Genomic DNA, 23,025 nt, shown 5'->3' with positions numbered 1-23,025 from the left:
TACAGTTTTTTTAGATTCTATATTGTTTATTTCTGCTCTGATCTTTATTATTTCTCTTCTTCTGCTGGGTTTAGGCTGCCTTTGCTGTTCTGCTTCTATTTCCTTTAGGTTTGCTGTTAGATTTTGTATTTGGGATTTTTCTTGTTTCTTGAGATAGGCCTGGATTGCAATGTATTTTCCTCTCAGGACTGCCTTCGCTGCGTCCCAAAGCGTTTGGATTGTTGTCTTTTCATTTTCGTTTGTTTCCATATATTTTTTGATTTCTTCTCTAATTGCCTGGTTGACCCACTCATTCGTTAGTAGGGTGTTCTTTAACCTCCATGCTTTTGGAGGCTTTCCAGACTTTTTCCTGTGGTTGATTTCAAGCTTCATAGCATTGTGGTCTGAAAGTATGCATGGTATAATTTCAATTCTTGTAAACTTATGAAGGGCTGTTTTGTGACCCAGTATATGATCTATCTTGGAGAATGTTCCATGTGCACTCGAGAAGAAAGTATATTCTGTTGCTTTGGGATGCAGAGTTCTAAAAATATCTGTCAAGTCCATCTGATCCAATGTCTCATTCAGGGCCCTTGTTTCTTTACTGACCGTGTGTCTAGATGATCCATCCTTTTCTGTAAGTGGGGTGTTAAAGTCCCCTGCAATTACCACATTCTTATCAATAAGGTTGCTTCTGTTTATGAGTAATTGTTTTATATATTTGGGGGCTCTGGTATTCAGCGCATAGACATTTATAATTGTTAGCTCTTCCTGATGGATAGACCCTGTAACTATTATATAATGTCCTTCTTCATCTCTTGTTACAGCCTTTAATTTAAAGTCTAGTTTGTCTGATATAAGTATGGCTACTCCAGCTTTCTTTTGGCTTCCAGTAGCATGATAAATAGTTCTCCATCCCCTCACTCTGAATCTAAAGGTGTCCTCAGGTCTAAAATGAGTCTCTTGTAGACAGCAAATAGATGGGTCTTGTTTTTTTATCCATTCTGATACCCTATGTCTTTTGGTTGGCGCATTTAATCCATTTACATTCAGTGTTATTATAGAAAGATACGGGTTTAGAGTCATTGTAATGTCTGTATGTTTTATGCTTGTAGTGATGTCTCTGGTACTTTGTCTCACAGAGTCCCCCTTAGGATCTCTTGTAGGGCTGGTTTAGTGGTGACAAATTCCTTCAGTTTTTGTTTGTTTGGGAAGACCTTTATCTCTCCTTCTATTCTAAATGACAGACTTGCTGGATAAAGGATTCTCGGCTGCATATTTTTTCTGTCTAGCACCCTGAAAATCTCGTGCCAATTCTTTCTGGCCTGCCAAGTTTCAAAAGAGAGATCAGTCACGAGTCTTATAGGTCTCCCTTTATATGTGAGGGCACGTTTACCCCTTGCTGCTTTCAGAATTTTCTCTTGATCCTTGTATTTTGCCAGTTTCACTATGATATGTCGTGCAGAAGATCGATTCAAGTTACGTCTGAAGGGAGTTCTCTGTGCCTCTTGGATTTCAATGCCTTTTTCCTTCCCCAGTTCAGGGAAGTTCTCAGCTATGGTTTCTTCAAGTACCCCTTCAGCACCTTTCCCTCTCTCTTCCTCCTCTGGAATACCAATTATGCGTATATTATTGCTTTTTAGTGTATCACTTAGTTCTCTAATTTTCCCCTCATACTCCTGGATTTTTTTATCTCTCTTTTTCTCAGCTTCCTCTTTTTCCATAACTTTATCTTCTAGTTCACCTATTCTCTCCTCTGCCTCTTCCATCCGAGCCGTGGTGGTTTGCATTTTGTTTTGCATTTCCTTTAAAGCGTTTTTCAGCTCCTCGTGACTGTTCCTTAGTCCCTTGATCTCTGTAGCAAGAGATTCTCTGCTGTCCTGTATACTGTTTTCCAGCCCAGCGATTAATTTTATGACTATTATTCTAAATTCACTTTCTGTTATATTATTTAAATCCTTTTTGATCAGCTCATTAGCTGTTGTTATTTCCTGGAGATTCTTCTGAGGGGAATTCTTCCGCTTGGTCATTTTGGATAGTCCCTGGTGTGGTGAGGACCTGCAGGGCACTTCCCCTGTGCTGTGGTGTATAACTGGAGTTGGTGGGCGGGGCCGCAGTCAGTCCTGATGTCTGCCCCCAGCCCACCGCTGGGGCCACAGTCAGACTGGTGTGTGCCTTCTCTTCCCCTCTCCTAGGGGCGGGATTCACTGTGGGGTGGCGTGGCCCGTCTGGGCTACTTGCACACTGCCAGGCTTGTGATGCTGGGGATCTGGCGTATTAGCTGGGGTGGGTAGGCAAGGTGCACGGCGGCAGGGGGGGCAGGCTTAGCTCGCTCCTCCTTAGGTGATCCACTTCAGGAGGGGCCCTGTGGCAGCCGGAGGGAGTCAGATCCGCTGCCGGAGGTTTGGCTCCGCAGAAGCACAGAGTTGGGTGTTTGCGCGGAGGGAGCAATTTCCCTGGCCGGAACCGGTTCCCTTTGGGATTTTGGCTGGGGGATGGGCGGGGGAGATGGCGCTGGCGAGCGCCTTTGTTCCCCGCCAAACTGAGCTCTGTCGTCCGGGGGCTCCGCAGCTCACCCTCCCTTTGTCCTCCAGCCTTCCCGCTTTCCGAGCAGAGCTGTTAACTTATGACCTCCCAGACGCTAAGTCGCGCTTGCTGTCGGAACACAGTCCGTCAGGCCCCTCCGCTTTTGCAAGCCGGACTCGGGGGCTCTGCTTGGCCGGCGAGCCGCCCTTCCGCCCCGGCTCCCTCCCGCCAGTCCGTGGAGCGCGCACCGCCTCGCCGCCCTTCCTACCCTCTTCCGTGGGCCTCTCGTCTGCACTTGGGTCCGGTGACTCCGTTCTGCTAATCCTCTGGCGGTTTTCTGGGTTATTTAGGCAGTTGTAGGTGGAATCTAAGTGATCAGCAGGACGCGCGGTGAGCCCAGCGTCCTCCTACGCCGCCATCTTCCCAGAATCAGATTTCATTCTTTTTGATGACTGAGTAGTATTCGTGTGTGTGTGTGTGTGTGTGTGTGTACACACATGTACATTTGGGGTTTTTCCTTAGTTTGGTTATTATTAATAATGTTTTTACAGACATCAGGGTACATGCACCCCTTCAAATCTGTATTTTTGTATCCTTTGGGTAAATACCTAGTAGTACAATTAATTGCTGGGTCGTATTTTTAACTTTTTTAAAACTTTTTTTTAACTTTTCGAGGAATCTCCATACTATTTTCCAGAGTGGCTGCACCATTTTGCATTCTCACCAACAGTGTAAGAAGGTTTCTTTTAGGAATATTTTAATGTGAATAATGTATTACTAGTACTGTTGTACTTAATAGATTGAAAAATGGGTTCATGGAGTTGCAGATATTGGTGTTCTGTTTCATGATGCTTTGAAGAGATAAATAAAGTTTTTATTTCTTCTCTTTTAAGAAAAAAACAGTGGTTCTGGAAATAACTCGGATATGATGGAAAACAGCAAGGAAGAGGTGAGACTAATTTGAAACATCTAAAATATATTTATTAATTATTAATAACTAACTAGAGTGTATATAATCAAATTGCTTCTGTTTAGTACATGCATGTGTTTAAGTTTATTGTTATACCCAACTATTATGATACTTCATTTTGCATAGTTTTTTTTTTTAGAAGGTGTTCATTGTTTTTATTATTGTGTGTTTCACTTTAGCAATATACCTAAAGTTGTGTATTTCACTTTAGCAATATACCTAAAGTTAGACAACTAAAGGCTTGCTAACAGATAGGTATTTGAACGTTATTATATTGCAGTAGTGACACTCAAGGTGATTATTTATGAACATGACTCCATGGTTCTGAGAGTTCTCAAAACTGGATATTTAGAGTATCTTAAGCATCATTATAGGAACCCATTCTGAAGTCCTTCACCTGGGATACCCAGGCATAGTTTTGAGATTTTTTCCACCTAGTATAAAAAATTTAATTCAAGAAATATACTGATTATTACTGACACAATGAAGGTAAATTTAGTATCTCAAAGAGAATCATAGAAGGTACTTTGTGCCATATGTTGGGATAGAGAAAATGACACATTTTTTTACATCCTCAAAACTCCCTGTCTGTTGTGATCTGATTACTTCTATACCTTTATTTTGTCTTTGTTGACTTGGGCAAAAATCATGATATAGCAGTGCATTCTTACCTACCCGACAAAATTCAACAGTAATAATTTAATTTAAAAAATGAACCAGAAAATTAATCTTAATCTTAAGGAAGCCTGAGAATAAATGAATTAGTTTTTGAAGTTCCTTTTATAAAAATGTTTTAGGCATAAAAGTAATACTCTTTATATCACTATATCAGAGATCTTGGTAAAGGGAAATAGTTAATTGTAGGGATGTTTCTTTGATAATTGTATTCACTTTTAATTTTATTTCTCACATTTAGGGAGCTAGCTCTTCGGAAAAATACAAATCATCGGGATCATCACGATCAAAAAGGTTGGTTGATACTGAAGGGAAAACGTTTTCAGGATGTTTTATTTTCTTTTTCTAAGAATAATAATCTTTTCTAAACTTATTTCAAGCACTCTTGTTCTAATTAAGTAAACTGTTTTATATAAATGTACACATTAAAAACTGGACAGTACAGTGTAATGAATCCTCTTGTATCCATCAATTAACTTCAGTTATTGATTCATTCTTACTTTGAAATTTACTGGAATTTTCCAAGGAAGATTTATTATGCATTAGTGGCCCTTGCAAAACATAGATTATTTCTTTTAGATCATATATATATGTGCTCAAAGGACAGAGGAGAAAATGAAATGAATACTTCATGAGGCAATAATGCGTTTTTTAGGATTATATGAAATTGTTCAGGATGGGGAAAGATAGCCATTATAATTATGAGGAAGTTATAAGAAGATCAAATAGTGGTAAAAATACTTTTCTGTGTTAAATTGTCAAAACAAATTGTATATAAGGACCTAAACTACTTCCAATCATACTATAAAGCATAATATACTGTGGAGTATAGATTTGATTAGAAGTTCACAGTTTATTGTATTGGGCATTTGTTGTCTCTTACCAGTAGGAATGTCTCTTAATAAACACAACTTGCTTGTTATTAACTTATTCTCTAAAGTGGTGATTTTTAAAGAGGAGTTCCCTTCATGATCCCCCCGGTAGCTTTTTCAGAATGAACATACCATGGTCCTACCCCAGACCTACTGAGTCCTAATTTTCTGTAATACGGTACAGAGATGTGTGCTTCCCCAGGTGAGTCTGATGTGTATTTCTGGTTAAGAGCCACTGTTCAATATAACATGTTCTTTGGGTAGTTTTCCAATTGTAAGAAATGCCCATAATTCTGTGGACTTAATTCTTTCATAGGAAACCTTCAATTGTGACAAAGTATGTTGAATCTGATGATGAAAAACCTTTGGATGAAACTGTAAATGAAGATGCTTCTAATGAAAATTCAGAAAATGATATTACTATGCAAAGCTTGCCAAAAGGTAATGTGTATTAATTTTTCATATGAAGTTAAAGTTGAAATGTGTTTTTAAATGTTGTTATTATAAAATTAAGAACTTGATTATTGTTTAGCTGTGTGTAAGGGAACAAAACTAGCATCTTAATAGTGGTGGTCTGGAGATGTATTAGAATGGTAATGATAATGTATGTTATTGAGGTTAAAAACTTAGACTGCAGTCAGCTCTGAAAAAGAATAAAACTTATTTCCTCTTTCCATTGGGTTTTAGAAAAGGGATTTTAGTTTCCAAATAATATTTGAATGTGGAGGTTAGTTTAAAAGTTTAAACTAAGTTTTGGTTCAAATTTAAATATGCTTGCTATATAGGAAAACATAATATTCTGAAAACTTTAAAAAGACATTTAAAGTCTGGTTTAATCTTACTGCATTCTTAAATTCTCTAAGACTAAAAGCTGAAGTTAATTATCAAAGATAGATGTATTTTTTTTAAGTTTTATCTCTTTAAAAAGCCTTGTTACATACCTTTCAACTGTTGCAGTTCTGATCTCAAAAACCTCATTCTTTAGATTGAGGTAAGAAAAAGCCAAATGAAAATCTTGGAAGTTTCATAGCCCAAGTCTGAGAGCAGTATGATTATATGATAAGAGTAATGACAAAGGTCTTGGTAATTTCATGGTGTTTCAGAGTCAAAAGTTTCAATATTTTTTCTTTATTAATATGTTTAAGGCTCTTAGCAGATTTTTCAAATTTATCCTCACAGATCATTTATAGTAGTGTTTACTAAACTTTGTTCTCTGTCTACATTTATATTTTTGTGACACAGATTTTGATCATGAAAGTTTAAAAAAATTGTGGGAAGGAGCATAAGACATTGCTTGACCAGGACAAATTAGGAGTTATAGTAGATGAGAGGTGAAATAAGGAAAAGGAATGAATGAAAGGAAGAAGAGAGATAGAAGGAAAATTGGTGGGCCTACCATTTACTTGGCTTTGCATATCATTTATGACAATTTTACGCAACGGTTGGTGGCTTAGGGCAGAAACAGCTAATATGGGAGTGTGAGTCCCATAGGCAGTGACTCACCTTGGATTGTTACATTCCTAGTGGTTGTCACTGGGAGTCCTTACGATGGCCACTGGGTGAGCTAAGAAATAGGAATTCAAATCTTTCTTTAAATGATACTGTGGAAGAAAGTTAGTATGGGATGTTTCTAACCTGAAATTAAGCATAATTCTCTTCCACCAAGCCAAAAATAGACCTGTTTCATAAGGTAGAATTTGGGTGATGATAATTATTATTATAGTATATTGAGTATATATAGGTACCAGACTCTTATAGAACTAACTCATTTAATCTGCAGACCAATACTGTAAGGTAGTTGTTTCTACTTGTAGAGATTAAGGAACAAGTCAGAGCTCAAGGTACTTTTTCAGCTTTAAATTGAGAAACTAAGATTTGAACCCAGGTCTGCCTGAATCCAAAGCTAGGGAGTATTCTTTCTACTCTATTGTTTTGCTTCCATTTAGAGAAGAATCTTCAGAAATAATTCTATTTTTTGTTAATTATAAATCTTTAGCTTTTCAAATGCCATGGCTTCTCTGAGAGTATATATGTGAAATGGTTATTGTAAATAAAGTTTTTTTTTGTGTGTGTAGATTATTTAAATTCACTAGTTTGTAAAACTCAGTCCTCTATGCCTGCTTGCCTCCACCTTTTTTATGAAGACTCAGAAATACATATAACTAGAGGCTCTACCTTGCCAAAATCTACTTGCTTGCTGAATAACATAGGCCCGTATTTCAGGGAGACCACCCCTGACAGCTACCAGGTTTTACTTTCTTAATTATTGCCAATAATGCCCAATTACTAAGCCCAGCAATGTAGGTGAACGTGAGACCTGGACCCTTTTTACTATGCTCCTGCTTTATTTGCTCTTGAGAGATTATAATGAAAACTTAAATTAACAACCTGTCTTCTCAGTTTATGTGTTTTGTATCTAAGAAAGTACATTCTTTCTAAATTATTCCATAGAAATCAACAATTGATCTCATTCTACAGCTTATTGTTAGAGCACTTGAACTTAAGTATCTTAAGGCAGTCTTCTGTTTAAGAGTCTATAAGGACTTTTCAGGGTACTGAAACTTTGACATACTAGTTGGGAAATGCCTCAGAATAGGTATAGCAGTAATAGCAGAATTAACTTCTCGCATTGCCTCCCACTATCCTCCCCCAAAGCGATATAAAAAAAAAAAACCCTTAAAAATCTTTTTCTGAGTTTGTGATTTGTATTATGAGAAGAATAGGATGTCGTTTTAAAATTTTCCTTCTGGTCCTATTGTATAAACTCTTTTGGAACTTAGCATGGGTGTTCATACTCAAACGCAGTTTTTTGTGATAGGCAGTGTAAAAATTCAGAACTGGGCTGAGGCTTTCTACTTTATTCACACATTTCTGTTGTAATCAGTTCATAATACCCCCACTCTATTAATTATATTCCAACAAGTAATCTGATTGCTGACACCTGGCCCTTTTATATTTCCCTGTTTTATTTACTCTTGAGAGGTCCTTATACAAGTATTGAAAGCTTGAAAGAGACAAAATTATGTACCAGCAATGTTGGCTTTATCTGAACTGAAGTCTTGCACTTCACTTGCACATTTAATATGTGTAATGGTTTTTTAAATGAAATCATTCTAGGTACAGTGATTGTACAACCAGAGCCAGTGCTGAATGAAGACAAAGATGATTTTAAAGGGCCTGAATTTAGAAGCAGAAGTAAAATGAAAACTGAAAATCTCAAAAAACGCGGAGGTAAATACAAGTGAAAATGAAAACATGAATTTAAATTGCTGTTTATGACCATATTGGAAAATCTGATGTGCTCATTAAAAATACCTCCACTTTTCTGCCCATTGTTTATTAAAAGCACTACTTAAAAATAACTTCTGTTTCTCTCTGAGCTCTGAAGCAGAAAAGGTTAAACACCATTTATCAAAATACCTTTGCCTTCAGTGGCTATAAAGTTATCTCAAGAAGCTTAGCATTTCCTCCTTATACATGTTAGTTCTGTAATGCCTATATGCCAAAATACCATGTGTTCCCTCTCACCCTGAAAGAATTTCAGATTTGGACAATACCTTGCCTGTGGCCTTCGGGTAACTTTATGTATATCTAATACATTGTTTTACAGAGTTACCTGTGCATTAGTGTTGTTTGGGGTGCTTATTAAAAATGCAAATCCCTTGACTCCACTCCTAACACATTAGAATTTTTGGCGCTGATGTCAAGAATGAGCCCCATTTTGTTCTTTCCTACATTAAAGTTGGAGATCAATTGATGTAAGGATAATGTAGAGATGAGTAGGAAGGAGAAGGGAGCTAGAGCTATAACCTTCCCTCCACCTGTCTGAGCCATCTCTTCTTTTGTCTGTCTACCCCCTCACTTGTACACGCACCATGTTGGCTAATCATCTGTAGAAAGTTAGCATAAGGAGGATTCGTTTAGAAATTTATGTCAGTGGAGTATGTTTCCCATTCGTTTCTGCATGATTTTTAAATAGTGCCGTATTTTTGGGCAGATTAACAGAGCCAGAATCTATGCCTATAACAGGAATGAATCTCTAAAAAATAGAACATGACACTAAATTTCTAAGTAGAAGTATAATGGAAGCATGTCTGTTTAATATTTATTTCACTTGTGAAATTATAGAATAGTAGTTATATTGGTGAAATTTTGTGTAGATTTTTATTTCAGTGCTATATGATTATCTTGATGGAATTAGTAAAATATATCTGTATTTGTTATATATTTTGTCAGATTAAATAATTCATTAGGTTGTTGGAGAAAATCAAGGGAATGTTGTTTAGTCTTCTGTCCACAAGGGGGTGTTCTGCTCCTTTCAAGCGTGTGGAAGATTTATTGAGAATGTAGTTCATAGTAGGGAAACTGTCATTGCAGCAACAGAGCTCACCAAAGCTAAATAGTTTTCTTTAAAAAAATTTTTTTTTAATGTTTATTTATTTTTTGAGAGAGAGAGAGCACGAGCAGGGGAGGGGCAGAGAGAGAGGGAGACACAGAATCCAAAGCAGGCTCCAGGCTCTGAGCTCTCAGCACAGAGCCCGACGCGGGGCTCGAACCCATGAACCGTGAGATCAAGACCCGAGCGAAGTCGGATGCTTAGCCAACTGAGCCACCCAGGCGCCCCTAAATAGTTTTCTTAAAACAAGAATCAGCAAGTAGAAGGTGATTGATGTAGGGATCAGTAGCAAGAGTCTAGAGGACAGATAACTACGTGTACTGCATTGTGTCAAAATTAATATCTAAGTGGTGTCTTTTGGGAAGGACTCTGGAGCAGTCAGTGTCTAGAATGTGTGTAAGGACCAAAAGGAGAATGAAAAAAGAACCATAGTTGTTGGGGAGGGTGTACTTAATGCCACTTCACAGTGCTGCTGGTGTTTGGTCTGAGCTGTTATGTTTCTGGAACATTTTATTGAGTGTTCTGTGTAGTAATGTTTATATCATGTTAATGAAATATATATGTTTATAGCCATATAGTAGCACCTAAAGCTCTCATGTTAATTTTTGTCTTAATGATTTGCTACATCTTTAAGCTGTCAGAAGTCACACGGGAAATTTAACTGTGTTTACTAGTATACACGTGTATGAATAAACTAGTGATCTTAGGTACTGAATTGCTAGTTAATATTCAAACTTCCTAGGAAAGTTAATTCTATAATTGAAGCCTAATTTAGGAAATGATCAAGAAAGTAAACTGTTTATAAAGTAATCTTACATTGGTTGGAAACAAAATTAAACCTAAAGATATAGCTATATGGACCATTTCAGGAGACACTTAAAAAAAATACCATAGCCTATTTTGACATCCTTTCCCCCATTTTGTTAGAAAGTTTATTTTACATCTGATTTTTCTATCTGGCACAATAATTTTGTTCTTTTCTTTTTATTTCTTTTTATTTTATTTCACATTCCAGTATAGTTAACATACAGTGTTATTTTAGTTTTGGGTATACAATATAGCGTTTCAACAGTTTCATACATCACCCAGTGCTTATCATGACCAGTATACTCCTTAATCCCTATCACCTATTTTATGAATCCTTGCACCTACTTCCCTTCTGGTAACCATTAGTTTGTTCTCTATAGCTAAGAGTCTGTTTCTTGGTTTCTCTCTCTCTCTTTCTTTTGCTCATTTTTTTTTCTCTTAAATTCTTCATATGGGTGAAATCATATGGTATTTGTTTTTCTCTGACTTACTTTGTCTAGCATCATACTTTCTAGCTCTATCCATGTCATTGCAAATGGCAAGATTTCATTCTTTTTTATGGCTGAGTAACATTCCATTATATATATATATATACCATATCTTCTTTATCCATTCATCTATCAGTGGAAACTTGGGCTGCTTTCATAATTTGGCTATTTTAAATTATGCTTCTATAAACAGGGGTACATGTGTCTCTTCGAATTAGTGGGTGGTTTTTTTTTTTTTTTGTATTTTGGGGGTAAATACCCAATAGTGTGATTACTAGATCGTAGGGTAGTTCTATTTTTAACTTTTGATGAATTTCCATACTGTTTTCCACAGTGGGTGCACCAGTTTGCATTCCCACCAACAGTGCAAGAGGGTTCCTTTTTCTCTGCATCCTTGTCAACACTTTTTTTCTTGTGTTTTTGATTTTAACCATTCTGACAGATGTGAGATGATAGCTCATTGTATTTATTATGATTTGCATTTCCCTGAGTGATGGTGAATGTCTTTTCATGTGTCTGTTGAAATCTGGATCATGTGTCTGTTGAACATCTTTGGAAAAATGTCTGTTCATGACCTATGCCCATTTTTTAAATAGATTATTTGTTTTTTGAGTGTTGAGTTTTAGAAGTTCTTTATATATTTTAGATGATAACCCTTTATTGGATATGTCATTTGCAAATATCTTCTCCCATTCTGTAGGTTGTCTTTTAGTTTTGTTGATTGTTTCCTTTGCTGTACAGAAGCTTTTTATTTTGATGTAGTCCCAATAGTTTTGTTTGTTTGTTTTTGCTTTTATTTCCCTTGCCTCAGGAGACATATCTCGAAAAATGTTGTGACAGCTCACGTCAAGAGACATTAGTACCTGTGCTCTCTTCTAGGATTTTTTTTTTTTGTTAAAGATTTTATTTTTAAGCTTTGTACCCAACAAAGGGCTGGAACTCACAACCCTGAGATGAAGAGTTGCATACTCCACTGGCTGAGCCAACTAGTTTGTTTTGTGTGTGGTGAAAGAAAGTGGTCCAGTTTAATTCTTTGCATATAGATGTCCAGTTTTCCCAGCACCATTTGTTGAAGAGACTTTTTTTCCACTGGATATTCTTTCTTGCTTTGTCAAAGATTAATTGACCATATAATTACAGATTTATTTCTGGGTTTTCTGTTCTGTTCTATTGATGTATGTGTCTGTTTTTGTGCCAGTACCATGCTCTTTTGATTACTACAACTTTGTAATATGACTTAAGTGTGGAATTGTGATACCTTCAGCTTTGCTTTTCTTTTTCAAGATTGCTTTGGCTATTCAGGGTCTTTTGTGGTTCCATACAAATTTTTGAATTCTTTGTTCTAGTGTGTGAAAATGCTGGTGGTATTTTGATAGAGATTGCATTAAATCTGTAGATTGCTTTGAGTAGTATAGACATTTTAACAATATTTGTTCTTCCAATCCATTAGCATGGAATGTTTTTCCATTTCTTTGTGTCATCTTCAGTTTTTTAATTAATGTTTTATAGAATTTTGTTTTATTTAAATCTATTAAAATGTATTGAGCCCAGAAATGAAAATGCCTCTTTTCCATTTCTACACTATGTTATAACCATTAAGATATTTCACAACTAAAAATAAAAGTTTAAAATGTATGCATATAGAAATAAGTACAAAAAGTAACCTTTGACTATTATTCAGTATTTGGTTCACATCTCCCTTAAATGAAATACTGGTTCAGTCCTACTCCTCTATTTCCTCCTCCTCCTCCCACCCCTCTAATAATGATTATTCTGAAGTTTCTATTCATATGTGTGTGTATTATTTTCATGCATGTTTTTATATTTTTCCTATAGATGTTTATTCACAAAGCATTTATTTTTCATTTAAAAATATACAAAATAGTGTCCCCTATATTCTTTTGCACCATTTCACATTCAGCATTGTTTTTGAAGTGTGCCATATCAGTAAAACGTACATCTAATTTTTTATTTTCCACTGCTGTATAAAATTTTGTTATATGAGTAAACCATTATCCATATCCCAAATGGAATTTTTTTATTTTCAAAGTTTTCTAATTTCCTAAATAGTGCTGCAATGAATATTGTGTATATGATTGTTTGTGCACATGTGGGAGAAATTCTCCAAAGGATCACCGAGTTTTGATTATTGAGTGATATACGTGCAAAAAGCACATAGAAGATGTTTAATATTTATTATGTTAACATTGGATGAATATTCATATTCTAGCTTTTGTTAGTATATCTGAATTCAATCATTATTTGAAATGAAGTACACTGTGTATTTGTTTCTACCAAAACAAATACAGAATGAATCCTCAAGATCAAACACTGATGTAGGACAGTTTGATTTAAAATAAAATATTAGCAACTTACATAGTGAGTCTTCAAATTTTCTATATTGTCTGGAAAAGTATGATGGTGCCCTTAAAACTTGTTTAAACTTTTTTAACTTCTGCAAATAAGAATATTTGTGATAATGTTTGGGTCCATGGTGTCTTGCACATAAAGAGTAAGAAAAAAACCAAAATAGAATATTAAAAGGTGAGAAATATATGTGTTGTTTTGTCTTTTATTTAGATATAGAGATAATTTATTATTCTTCTAATCATCTTTTTATTTGTGAATGCAGGCGTTTTTATTGGCCTGTTTAGAATCCTAATCTACCATCTTACTTGTATCAAGGTCTTGGTTGCACATCAGAACCATCTATAAAACTAAAAAAAAAAAATGTCCAGGAGATTCTCAGAGGTTTAGGGGTGTAATGGCTGTCTCTGCTTTTAAAAAGTTTCTTCAGAGAGGATTCTGATGTTCAGCTTAGATTGTGAAACACTGCTCAAGGCAGAACTAGGGACAAGAGTAAGGCAGAAGAGGTTTCCTCTTTGTCATGTTAGGTTATCTTCAGTCTGTTTTCCTGCAAACACTGTCTTTCTCGGGTTTTGCTGCCAAGATAGATATACATGCAAGTCTTATTTGTCCTTATTTGGAAATAGACCATGCTGATATGGAATGGATGGTGAAATTGACATAGAAGACAGGTTAATGGGAATTATAGTGAAGTAATCTGAGGGAGATGGGGATGGTATTGAAGTAATCTGAGGAAAGAAATTGGTAATTTAAAATTGTCAGGTTTTCACACACTATACTGGAAGAGTCTATGCAGATATTTTTATTTTAAGGATAAAAATTAATGGCATATCTAACTTAAGTATAAGGTTACAAAAGACTTACATGTATATCACTTGCTTCCCTGTTCATTAAGAACTGATAATTAATTTATTTGCAAAGCAATAGCAAAATGAAAAAGAGCTCTTGATCCCTATTTTTAGAACTTCTCTTATGGAGTTTTTATCAACTTGTTGTGGGAAATAAGATTTGCATCTAAAGGAAACAGATTAGTATTTCTAGTTCTAGAATTTGCTAAGGTTGTCATGTTTTAGTAAGTCCATAAAATTATTAGCCTTTTGTGGCCAAAATGTCACTTTTCTAAGGATTCTGAAGTATTTAATTTCCAATGTAAAAGTAGCACAATGCTGACTAAAGTAAATATCTTTTTTTATGTGTGTGTGTATGTGTGAATAATGGTCACTCCTTTCTCCTAGAAGATGGGCTTCATGGGATTGTGAGCTGCACAGCTTGTGGACAGCAGGTCAATCATTTTCAAAAAGATTCCATTTATAGACATCCTTCACTGCAAGTACTTATTTGTAAGGTATGTAATCATCTGTTTATAATTCATTCCACAAATATTTGAATGCTTACTATATGTTAGACTTTTGGTTCACATTGATGAAGAAGATGGAAATGGTCTCTGTCTTTGGAGGACTTAAACTGTAGTGGAGAAGACAGCCAGACCAAAAAGCCTAATAAGTGACACGATAGGGGGAATACTATGTACTATGGGAACACACCAGAAGCCTGTGTAATTTGGAGTTGGGTAGGGGAACTTTATAATGGAGAATGATATAAGCTGATATCTGGAATATAAATACGAATTAGCCTGGTGCAGTGGGATTGGTTCAGCATATTCTAAGCAGAGGCAACATGGTATTCAAAGACTGATAGGTGAAGGGGAGCATGGTGTGTTGGCAAATCTGAAGAGTTTATGTGTGTACACATGTGTTTTATAACCTATGAATTCTGGTTAACCAAATCTAAGCTTTCTACATGGGACAAGGTTTTGTCACAAGATAATAGAATTAAAAATGCTTCATATGTGTTGAAGACAGTTTTAACATTCTGTGTATATTCTTTTATTAGTAATACCTTGGAGTTAATTTTAAGTATCTATAATATTAAGGTTATGGTTTCCCTAACTCATTATTGCTAAGATTAATTCTGTGTTAGTGTCCAACAAAATGCCTCCTTGAAATGCAGGGGCAGACCAGATTTTCCTCAGAATTCCAATTCTGGATCATTCATTATTTGAATTGTTGATATACACCTACTTAAATGGACTAAATTTACTTTCTCCTTTAGTAATTTGTGTCACTCCATTCTTTGAATTCAGTTTAGCCAGGAGCCTATTTATGGGACATGTTTTAGCTTCTAGTTTTCAAATGTGGTAGCTGAATTTTATATTCCTGGATTTGTAATGTGCATTTCCTTTCTCTTATATATATAATTGATGTTTTTCCAAGGACCAGTCTGTTGAGCCTAGCCCAATTCAGTAATCAGTACTTTTCAATACTGGGCATGGAACCTAACCTTTTTCCAGTCTTCGTGAAAAGGAATTTAAAGTCCGTGGGACTTGGACTTGAATACCAGCATTGGCTCTTAACTAGTTGTATGACTTTAGAAAATTTATTTACGTATTAATGATAATGAATCTTAGCCTTTTCTCTCAAATTGGGTGTAATACCTCCTGTCTTCCATAATAAGGGCTTGAGATTTAAAGGGAATGTAGCTTAATGTACGATAATGTTGCTTAGCTGTACACATAGTAGCTGTTGATATATGAAGACTATTAAATTCATTAAGTAGCAGCAACATCTAATACATTTTTATGTAGAGGTTTAGTAGCTAGTTGTATGGGATCAGAAATTTGCTTTACCAAAATCTTCTATAAATTTTATATAAGGAATAGTGGTACTTGATGATATGGAAATCTATTTCAAGGAATTAATTTTCTTGAGATATTTCTATGTCTGGAAATATTAGAATACTACCCTAGCATTGGGCAGTGCAGTGTTTTTGCTTTTATTCTCTAAAACACACACAAACACACACACACACACACACATGCACTCCCTTTACTTTTTTTTAATGACTTAAAAATAAAGTTTTTGTCCATTATGAATGTTATTCATTTTGAATTTAAAATTTCCCCTTCCCCTTTTCTTTTAATAGAATTGCTTTAAATATTACATGAGTGATGATATTAGCCGTGACTCTGATGGAATGGATGAACAATGTAGGTAGGTAATAAATCATGATGAGCTAAAATTCAGTACTGTCTACTTTTTTGGGGGAAATTCTTACATAGTATGTTATTAGATCCATTTTTTATAGTATCATCATTGATGTATCTAATGGAAGGTTATTTTTTTCCACAAAACCTTCAGTTTATGTCTCTTTTAAGTTTCCAATAAAGAATAGGCAGATGATCCAAATAACTTTACTATTAAAATTCCTGGCACAAAATTTTAAGTTGCTTTAAATTTTTTTAATGTTTATTTATTTTTGAGAGAGAGAGAGAGAGAGAGAGAGAAACAGAGTGTGAGCAGGAGAGGGGCAGGGAAAGAGGGAGACACAGGATATGAGGCAGGCTCCAGGCTCTGAGCTGTCCACACAGAGCCCGATGCCGGGCTCGAACCCACAAGCTGTGAGATCATGACATGAGCTGAAGTTGGACGTGTAACCACTAAACCACCCAGGCACCCCTAAGTTGCTTTAATAATGAAAAAAAATTTAAAGTGAGAGTAATTTGAGAATAATATTTACTTTTTATTTTTTTATTTTTAGAAAGAGAGAGAGAGAGAGAGCATGAGCTGGGGAGAGGGGCAGAGGGAGGAAGAGAACCTTAAGGAGGCTCCATGCTCAGCACAGAGCCCAATGCAGGGCTTGATCCCATGACCCCAGAATCATGACCTGAGGTGAAATCAAGAGTCAGAGGCTTAACTGACTGAGCCACCAGGTGCCCCTGGGAATGACATTTTAATATTTTAATAATTTCAGGTGGTGTGCAGAAGGTGGAAACTTGATTTGTTGCGATTTTTGCCATAATGCTTTCTGTAAGAAATGCATTTTGCGCAACCTTGGTCGAAAGGAGCTCTCTACAATAATGGATGAAAACAATCAGTGGTATTGCTACATTTGTCACCCAGAACCTTTGTTGGACTTGGTTACTGCATGTAATAGCGTATTTGAAAATTTAGAACAATTGTTGCAACAAAATAAAAAGAAGATAAAAGTTGACAATGAAAAGAGTAATAAAGTATATGACCATACACCCAGATTTTCTCCAAAGAAAAATAATTCAAATTGTAATGGAGAAGAAAAGAAATTAGATGAATCATGTTCTGGTACTGTAACCTACTCTTATTCAGCACTAATTGTGCCTAAAGAGATGATTAAGAAGGCAAAAAAACTGATTGAGACCACAGCTAACATGAACTCCAGTTATGTTAAGTTTTTGAAGCAGGCAGCAGATAATTCAGAAATCAGTTCTGCTACAAAGTTACGTCAGCTTAAGGCTTTTAAATCTGTGTTGGCTGATATCAAGAAAGCTCATCTTGCATTAGAAGAAGATTTGAATTCAGAGATTCAAGCTTTGGATGCTGTAAACAAAGAGAAAAATACCAAAGAGCATAAAGTCATAGATGCTAAATCTGAAACAAAAGTACGAAAGGGAGAAAAACCCTGTGCTTTGGAAAGGAAAGATTTTTCAAAATCAGAAGCTAAACTGTCAAGAAAGCAGGTAGATAGTGAGCACATGGATCAGAGTATTGTAGTACAGGAACAAAGAGCAAATAAAAGTGCCAGTGGTGAACATAAGAAATCTGATAAAAAAGAAGAACCTCAGTATGAACCTACTAACACTTCTGACGATTTGGATATGGATATTGTGTCTGTTCCTTCCTCAGTTCCAGAAGACATTTTTGAGAATCTTGAGACAGCTATGGAAGTTCAGAGTTCAGCAGATAATCAGGGAGATGGCAATAGTGGAACAGAGCAAGAATTGGAGAATTCTTCTGTAAAATTAAGTATTACTTCAAAAGACAACAGAGGAGGTATTAAGTCAAAAACTACAGCTAAAGTAACAAAAGAATTATATGTTAAACTCACCCCTGTTTCCCTTTCTAATTCGCCAATTAAAGGTGCTGATTGTCAGGAAGTTCCACAAGATAAAGATGGCTATAAAAGTTCTAGTCTGAACACCAAGCCAGAGAACTGTGGACTTGGAGAGGAAAAGAATGATAATGAGCATTTGTTTGAAAGTGAAGTTCCATTACTTTCAGAAGAATCTGATCTTCGAAGATCCCCACGTGTGAAGACTACACCCTTGAGGCGACAGACAGAAACCAATCCTGCAACATCTAATTCAGATGAAGAAAATAATGAAACAGTTAAGGAGAAACAAAAACTATCCGTTCCAATGAGAAAAAAGGATAAGCGGAATTCTTCTGACAGTGCTGTAGATAATCCTAAACCTAATAAATTGCCTAAATCTAAGCAGTCAGAGATTGTGGATCAGAATTCCGATTCTGATGAAATGTTAGCAATCCTGAAAGAGGTATCCAGGATGAGTCACAGTTCTTCTTCAGATACTGATATTAATGAAACTCATACAAACCATGAGAAGACTTTATATGATTTAAAGAGTCAAACAGGGAAAGATGATAAAGGAAAAAGGAAACGAAAAAGTTCTACTTCTGGCTCAGATTATGATATTAAGAAAGGCAAATCAGCTAAAAGGTCTATAATTTCTAAAAAGAAACGACAAAACCAGTCTGAATCTTCCAATTATGACTCAGAATTAGAGAAAGAGATAAAGAGCATGAGTAAAATTGGGGCTACCAAAACAACCAAAAAAAGAGTTCCGAATAAAGAAGATTATGATTCTTCTGAAGATGAAACACACAGGAAAAAAGGAATGGATAATCAAGGGCAGAAAAGTTTGAAAATTGCACAAGAAGGATCATCTGATGATGCTGAAAGGAAACAAGAGAGAGAGAATTTCTCTTCAGCAGAAGGCACAGTTGATAAAGACAAGACCATCATGGACTTAAGAGATCGAATGTCTAAAAAGCAGCAGTCAGGTGTTTCTTCTGATGGTGCTAGGTTGCCTTCAGGGAAAGAGGAGAGTTTTAATTCTCCAGAAGACAAAAAGGTTGCTGAAACTAAAGAAAGGAGTAAGCATTTGAAAACCAAAATGGGTAAGAGAGTACAGACTGGATTACTGGACATTACTGAGAAGTTCCCAAAGAAAGAGCAAAGTGATGAATCCTCTGAAGATGATAAAAAGCTGAGCAAAAAGGGAACTGAAGTAAAAGAAAAGAAAATTACAGATTTGAAGAAAAATGTAATTAAGATGGAACAACAGTATGAATCATCATCTGATAGCACTGAGAAATTACCTGAGGGAGAAGAAATTTCTCATTTTCCTAAAGGAATAAAACAAAATAAGAATGACACAACTTATGGGGAAAAGAAAAGAAAACAAATAAAAGATAAAACTTCTGAAAAGAAGGATGAGTTATCTGATAAGGCTGAGAAATTACAGGGGAAAAGAGATAGTTGTGATTCTTCAGAAGATAAAAAGAGTAAGAATGGAGTATCCAGTAGAGTGAAGAAAAGGTGCAACCTGCCTGAAAAGAGTTCAATGAAGAGACGAGATTGTTCATCATCTGATACTGAGAAATATTCCATGAAAGAAGATGGTTGTGATTCTTCTGATAAGAGACTGAAAAGAATAGAACTGAAGGAAAGAAGAAATTTAAATTCAAAGAGAAATACCAAGGAAGTACATAGTGGCTCATCATCTTCTGATGGTGAGGAAAGTTCTGAAGACAATAAAAAGCTGAAGAAACAGAGAACTTCAGCTAAAAAGAAGGCAGTCAGTGTCAAGGAGAAAATGAGAAACTCCCTGAGAACAAGCACTAAAAGGAAGCAAGCTGACATTAGTTCATCATCTTCTGATATAGGAGATGACCAGAATTCTGTAGGTGAGGGGAGCAGTGATGAACAGAAAATTAAGCCTGTGACCGAAAATTTAGTGCTGTCTTCACATACTGGATTTTGCCAATCTTCAGGTATGCAAAAAATAAATAAATTTATAATTTATGATTTTACCCTCATGAATAACCACATTGTTTAATTTTCCCTGAAGCCAATCAAATGCAAGGTTACTGTTTAGGAAAAGCCCCTTTAAAAATTCTTTAAAGATTTACTCGAAAGCCTTCCTTCATTTATTTTTATGGCATCATTGGAAGGTATGCCAAATATCATTAGTATTCTGTATCAGGTATACCAGGTTTGTTGGGTAGATGACAAAATTTCTTTACCAGTGTTCTGGAGTAGTAAACAGTAGTTCATGAAGGAAAAATCAGACCTGTGCCAATAGTTCTGTAGGTATATATTCATGTAATGGAGATAGGTGTGAAAGTTTTAACTGCTTTGCCGTGTATATGATTTTTTATGTAATCTCTACACCCAACACAGGGCTTGAACTCAAAACCCTAAGATCAAGAGTTGTATGCTTTTCCAACTTAGCCAGCCAGGCACCCCTGCATATGGCTTTTTAAATTGGGTAGATTAACTTTGTGTCCAGTGAAATTCTCTGAAAACTTTAAATTTACTTCATTAAACCCATTACTGATACTTGTCAATTTTTTACTAATCACATGAACAGATGTTTCTGTTTATAACTATAACAAAAGAAAAATCCAAAAAATAGATGAATTATCTTTCTCTGAGGAGATAGAGAACTAGGACAATTAGGATTTGGGTTAACCTGTTAGTGATACCCCCCCCCCCCCCCACCAAATAGAATTGTGAAAATAATTTCTATCATTATTGCAGTTCTTAAAAACCAGTTGTATAATAAATACACATGTCACTTGCATTGTCTTTTTTTTTTTTGATCCATAAACCTGGCAGTTAACCAGGGACATGTTAAACAAATGTATTTATTCATTTAAAAAATTTATTTATATTTCAGTTCCAGCTTATGCTTAAAATACAGTGTCATATTAGTTTCAGGCGTACAATACAGTGACTCAACAACTCTATACGTTGCTCCATGCTCATCATGATAAATGTACTCTTAATCCCCTTCACCTATTTCATCCATTCCCCCACCTACCTCCCCTCTGGTAACCATCAGTTTGTTTCCTGTAGTTAAAGAGTGTGTTGTGTTTGTCTTTTTCCTTTGTTGATTGGTTTTGTTTCTTAATTCTACATATGAGAGAAATTATAAAGTATTTGTCTTTCTCTGACTTATTTTACTTAGCATTATACTTGCTTGATCCATCCATGTTGAACATGGCAAAAATTCTTTTTTATGGCCCAAGTAATATTCCATTGTATATATACATACCACATCTTTAACCATTCATCTATCATTGGACACTTGAGTTGCTTCTATAATTTAGCTATTGTAAATAATGCTGCAATAAACATATCTTCCTGAAGTAATATTTTTGTATTCTTTGGATAAATAGTAGTAGAATTACTGGGTCTTATGGTAATTCTATTTTTAATTTTTTGAGGAATGTCCATACTGTTCCACAGTGGCTGCACCAGTTTACATTCTCACCAACAGTGCATGAGGATTCCTTTTTCTCCGCATCCTCACCAACACTTTTTATTTCTTGAGTTACTGATTTCAGTCATTCTGACAGGTGTGAGGAGATATCTCATTGTGGTTTTGATTTGCATTTCCCTGATGATAAATGATGTTGAGCATCTTTTCTTGTGTGTGTATTGGCCATCTGTAGGTCTTTCTTGGAAAAATGTCTGTTTATGCCTTCTGCCCTTTTTTAATTGGATTATTTGTGGGGTTTTTTTGATGTTGAGTTGTATAAGTTTTTTATATATTTTGGATGCTAACCCTTTATCAGATATGTCATTTGCAAATACTGTCGCCCATTCAGTAGGTTGTTTTGTAGTTTTGTTGATTGTTTCCTTTGCTGTGCAGAAGCATTTTATTTTTTTTATTTTGATGTAGTCCTAATAGTTTATTTTTTGCTTTTTTTCCCCTTGCCTCAGAAGGCATATCTAGAAAAATGTTGCTATGGCAGATGTCAGAGAAATTACGGCCTGTGCTGTCTTCAGGAGTTTTTTTTAAATTTTTAAAAATGTTTTATTTTTTTTATAAAAAAATTTTTTTTTGAAGATTTTTTTTAACATTTATATTTTTGAGAGACAGAGGCAGAGCACGATCAGGGGAGGGGAAGACACATACACACACACACACAGACACACACACACACACACACACAGAATCTGAAGCAGGCTCCAGGCTCTGAGCTGTTTATTAGCACAGAGCCCGAGGTGGGGCTCAAACCCACGAACTGCAAGACTATGACCTGAGCTGAAGTTGGACACTCAACTGACTGAGCCACCCAGGCGCCTCCCCAAAATTTCTTAATATGTATTTATTTTTAAGAGAGAGAGAGAGTGCGAGCATGAGCGAGGGAGGGGCAGAGAGAGGGAAAAACAAAACTCAAAGCAGGCTCCAGGCTCTGAGCTGTCAGCATAAAGCCCGACACAGGGCTTGAGCTTATGAGCTGCAAGATCATGAACTGAGCTGAAGTTGGATGCCTAACCGACTGATCCACCCAGGCGCCCCTTATTTTATTTTTGAGAGAGAGAGAGAGAGAGAGAGAGACAGAGAGACAGAGCATGAGTGGGGGAGGAGCAGAGAGAGAAAGGGAGACACAGAGTCCAAAGCAGACTCCAGGCTCTGCGCTGTTAGCACAAAGTCCTACATGGGGCTAGAACCCACAAATCATGAGATTATGACCTGAAGTGAAGTCGGTCACTTAACCAGATGAACCACCCAGGTACACCTCTTCTAGGATTTTTATAGTTTCAGGTCTCACATTTTAGTTTTTTAATCCATTTTGAATTTATTTTTATGGTGTAAGAAAGTGGTCCAGTTTCATTCTTTTGCATGTTTCCATCCAGTTTTTTCAGCACCATTTCTTGAAGAGATTGTCTTTTTCCTATTACATATTCTTGCCTCTGTTGAGTAAATTAATTTTGTTGATAATTAATTGACCACATAATCTTGAATATAATTCTGGGTTTTCTATCCTATTCTATTGACCTATGTGTTTATTTCTGTGCCAGTACCATACTGTTCTT

General features: G+C 35.8%; 1 protein-coding gene across 1 annotated transcript in view; it reads left to right on the top strand.

Annotated features, from left to right (window-relative positions):
• The window catches only part of ATRX (ATRX chromatin remodeler), a 331,615-nt gene that overhangs the window by 85,025 nt on the left and 223,565 nt on the right, over positions 1-23,025 (top strand). Inside the window, 7 exon segments of the mRNA XM_030306144.1 lie at positions 3,399-3,454; positions 4,392-4,444; positions 5,339-5,463; positions 8,140-8,253; positions 14,316-14,425; positions 16,063-16,130; positions 16,891-19,967. Coding sequence (XP_030162004.1) covers positions 3,399-3,454; positions 4,392-4,444; positions 5,339-5,463; positions 8,140-8,253; positions 14,316-14,425; positions 16,063-16,130; positions 16,891-19,967 — 3,603 coding nt within the window.

The sequence above is a fragment of the Lynx canadensis genome, chromosome X, assembly GCF_007474595.2.
Source record: "Lynx canadensis isolate LIC74 chromosome X, mLynCan4.pri.v2, whole genome shotgun sequence".
Taxonomy (NCBI): Eukaryota; Metazoa; Chordata; class Mammalia; order Carnivora; family Felidae; genus Lynx; species Lynx canadensis.
The sequence above is the reverse complement of the archived record's forward strand: the minus strand, read 5'-3'. Positions and strand labels throughout refer to the sequence as shown.